This window comes from Hesperophylax consimilis, chromosome 18 (genome assembly GCF_061612785.1).
Source record: "Hesperophylax consimilis isolate HC1 chromosome 18, BYU_Hcon_1.0, whole genome shotgun sequence".
Lineage (NCBI taxonomy): Eukaryota > Metazoa > Arthropoda > Insecta > Trichoptera > Limnephilidae > Hesperophylax > Hesperophylax consimilis.
Window position 1 is genome coordinate 2,598,493 of NC_142853.1, and position 4,253 is coordinate 2,602,745.

The 4,253-nt window shown below is 35.6% G+C and overlaps 1 protein-coding gene across 1 annotated transcript; it reads left to right on the forward strand.

Moving 5' to 3' along the window:
- The first annotated feature begins 767 nt into the window (after positions 1-767).
- LOC149415232 (uncharacterized) lies at positions 768-2,874 on the forward strand. Its single transcript, XM_089642396.1, has one exon. The coding sequence runs from the start codon at positions 852-854 to the stop codon at positions 2,004-2,006; it is 1,155 nt and encodes a 384-aa protein (XP_089498522.1). The 5' UTR covers positions 768-851; the 3' UTR covers positions 2,007-2,874.
- The last annotated feature ends 1,379 nt before the right edge of the window (positions 2,875-4,253 follow it).

Below are 4,253 nucleotides of genomic sequence, written 5' to 3' on the forward strand. Positions count from 1 at the left end.
GTAACCGTAGGATCCGAGATCGTAAAAATAATTATAAATATTGTATGGTTCCTTTGTGCCCAAATACTTCGGCGACTACTAAGGAAAAAAGATTTTTCGTTGTACCGCGAATTTCAGCAATTAGAAAACAATGGTGTATTGCAATTCATAGGTCCAGTCAATTGGGTGAACTGTCAAATAAAACCGTACGATATGTCTGTGAAGATCATTTTAATGTAAGTATATTTTTTACAATATTATTGTTTGAACACAATATTTAAAAAATACATATTTTTCTTTGTTGCATGCTTCACGAATAGTTTGCTGAATAGTACAGTAGGTTGAGTAGGTGGGTCTATTACCTAGTGACAACAAGCCTACACACATTACAATATTGTTACACTTTTGCAGGCTATTCTCAAATGAAGATACTTATTATATTTGCATTGTTAAGTTTGTATTGAATAAATACAATGTCTCTTGATAAGTTGTATTTTTATTTTCAGTTAAGCGTGGATGCTCGGAAATGGCCCCAACATCTAAGTAAAAGGGTGCTTTTAAAAAAAGGAACCATTCCTCATAAATTTGAATGTCAAATTGGAGCTGATGGGCGAGATCTACTCAATGTGGTGGATCAGCATCCAAGCTCATCTAAAGGCGGTGAAGTGTTTGTTGCAAGTCTCGAGCCAATGTCTCCTTGCCTGTCTGATGTGGATGAGTCTGTGCCACAACAGATCATCAATCAACCTCAAGACTACGTTGAACTGGAAGTGTCGTTTCCTCTCGAGAAGCCTCAATGCTCTGGACTCCAAATACTTCAACAACATGTGGATGGACCACAAGATACATCAAGCTCCGAAGAAAACTTTCACATGTTGATAGTTGAGAACGCAACTGATTCGAAAGCCATTCAATGCAATTTGAAAAAGAAATTCAAAAGTAAATTGACAAATACAGGAAAAGAACACAGTAGGGGTCCAATCGAGTGTTTAACTACTCGTGACGTAAGTACTTCTCCTGTGAAGCATAATAAAAATACCAAGAATGTACAACTAAAGCATGTCACTCTTCAGCCAGACAGTTCTGCCTCGGAATCGGCATCTGGTTCAGAATACTCCCAACAAGCTACGTCAGATTCGTACGTTGATAGTAGTTCAAGTAGTGATTTCAAAAGTCTGTCATTGAAATTAACTCTGCAGCATATTGAAAACAAACCAAAGCTGTATTTAGGAATCCTTAAAGATTTTTATTGGATTGTTAAAACCCTAGCACTCCTTGAAAATATAAACATTTTAAATGTTTTAATCGTTTTAAAAAAAATTAAATTAAACTCTAGTTTCAGCATTTTAGGTGATGAATTTGGCCTTTCTGAGGCTCAAGCTTCAAGAATCTTTAAGCAAAGTTTACCGAAGTTATCTCGTCATCTTGCAGAACTGGTATTTTGGCCTAAGTCAGAAACAATAGAAGCCTTACTACCAATTCCATTCAGAGCAAGATACAAACATGTCGTATCAATCATAGACTGTTTTGAAATTCAGATAGAGAAGCCATCAAATCCACTGCAGCAGGCACTAACTTGGTCAGAATATAAAAAATGCAATACACTCAAGTACCTAATATCAATCACTCCTGATGGCTTTATTAACTTCATTTCAAAGGGCTTTGGTGGACGTACTACAGATATGATGATTGTGGAAAAGTGCGGCTTCTTGGACAACTTGTCTGAAGGCATGTCGGTGATGGCAGATAGAGGTTTTAAGCAACTAGCTACTATTTTAGAAGGCAAACATTGTCAACTTGTGCGTCCACCAAGTGTTGTTACAGGTGTAAATAGCACTAAAAGAGAGGTGAAGTTATCCAAGCAAATAGCAGCCCTGCGTATACACGTTGAACGTGTAATAAGCCGGCTCAGAGAGTATAATATTCTAAAGCCACATTCTTGTATAGACTTCCATTTGACTCAACAAGTTGACCATATTGTTATGATTGCATGTGGACTCATAAATCTACAAAAACCAATAATTTGATCATATTAGTCTTATTAATATTATTAGTCTTTTAGTGTTTTGTGCTCTACGCTAATGCTTAGTTTAAAATGTTATGTGCGCTTCATTATCATATAAACTTTAACTTGAATATAAATATTCATAATATGTACCAGTGTAATTTTGTTTATCCTTCATGTAATGTATATAGAATAAGTCTAAAGTGTATAATATTATGTAATTATAGCGCCAGTATGTGTTTTTTATAAAAACATATGTTGGAGCTTTTACTTAGAGTTTATAGGCAATGAAGCCACCAAAAGGGATAATATCAAATACTGTAGAATAATTTATGTTTAACACCTTCAACTTCTTACATTTACCATACATTCTGATTATGCTATACTAGCGCCTCCTAGCCCCGTGACTTCTGTGGGTTGGTTTTTTTTAATGCATGTTATTTGAAATGTTTTCTTTATTTTACGTTAATAAATTATATAAGTCGAAAATAAAATATTTAGTAACCTACATACGACCTTACTGTTCTTATGCTCACACGTAAAAAGAATATTAAAGCCCGCCATTAGGTTTGTATTGTCCCGAAGAAATGCAACATGCTACACTAGCGCCATCTAGCGGCCAGCGTTACCAGTCAGTGCAAGTACTGACTATAATAATGCTTCCAATATTTTACTGAGAGTGGATTGATTGCTATTCATTCATTACGCCTTACTTTTACATCAAGTTTATATAAATACAGTTGTGTTGTAGCAAAGTGATCATGTTCCACTTTTTAATACATTTCTATTTGTGTTAGAATTTCCACTTTGTAATCATTTTCTTACTTCCAATAATAAATACAAAAAAAATCTATGCGATAATACAATAACATGTGTACGTATTATCAAATAAATACTAGGTATAAATGTAAAAATATGTCTTATGTAAACTTTTTGTTTTTGTTTTTCTGTCACTTTATACAAATACATATTATACTATGGTGGATGGGATGAAAATAATATGATGCTATTGTACATAATCAATATAATCATGTATTATTATGAATAAAGAAGCGAGTGTAGTGCAGTAAATACGTGATTTATTTCAAATAATGTATACCTATACATTTTTTTTAAGTACAGGAAATATAGCTCTGGACCAAAACAGCATGGCTTTATTAATAGCTTCGACACAGAATTCTTCATCGTAATCGATGTGGAAAACATTTATTTTGCCAGATGATTCAAAGTTGGGTTCAGCAACACAAAACACTCCCTTGAATTTGTTCAGTACAAACATTTGTATTTGCATTTGTGCATAATACTTTCTGGCAACAACACCCTCAAAAAAGTAATTTTTCATTGTACTATGTTTGACTGGACACTTGACCTCAACAATATAATCATCAGTGACTGCATCCGGGGAGCCACCGATAATTGGTAATTTGCAACTGATTTTGAAACCACATTCTTTATATTTGTGTCCCAGTTGGTTTGCTAGTACCTTTAACACCAAAGGTTCTAAAAGCCGACCTCGTTGCATAGCCTTTGTGTCTGGAATCTTGGCTGCCCCTAAGATGACTTCAGTCAATGTTCCATCCAATGTTTTGCAGTTAGCTGCCTCGTATAGTTTGGATGCAGTAATTCTGCCATATCGCATTTCGTACCATAACGGGCAGTTAGCCTGCTTTCTTGTTAATGAAAAAACTTCCTCGAAGATATTTGGAGGAATATTTAGATCACATGTAATAAAATTGATGAAATCTGTAGCACTTGTATTGTGCAGGTTTCGTGTTTTCTTAAAAGCAGAAATCATCCTGTGCATGGACAAACAGTCAGTGGGCTTCGGATCCATGTAAAGTTGAGTCAGTTGGCATCGAAGCCCCTCCTTAAGACTCCTTTGGAGTACTGCTGCCAGGAAATCTCCATTACCTTTTTCCACGCTTTTTACTGCGTTCTTGCCAACTTGGGATGCCAGAATGAACTTTTGGGAGGTTCCGACACACGATAACTTTGATTTTCTCCAATAACAGTCGACAGATGTCGACGCTGGTTCTTCACTTCTCCTATGGAGCCATGTTAGAAATGCCAGTGCATGTTTACAGCCACCTGAAAGCAAAATGTTCCAAATATAAATTATTTGTCAACAGGTAGCTGGCAGAGACCCTCGCAATGATTCTGTGTTTGTTACATCACACAAGAGTTTGCTCTTCCCCACATCTCCATAGGGTAGAAGAGTGTAGAGGTTAGAGGAGAGAAACATATTTTACAATATAGCGACATACAGTTC

What these genes read in the sequence shown, in the direction of transcription:
- LOC149415232 (XM_089642396.1), top strand. Translation starts at nt 852, where the DNA reads ATGTTGATAGTTGAGAACGCAACTGATTCGAAAGCCATTCAATGCAAT.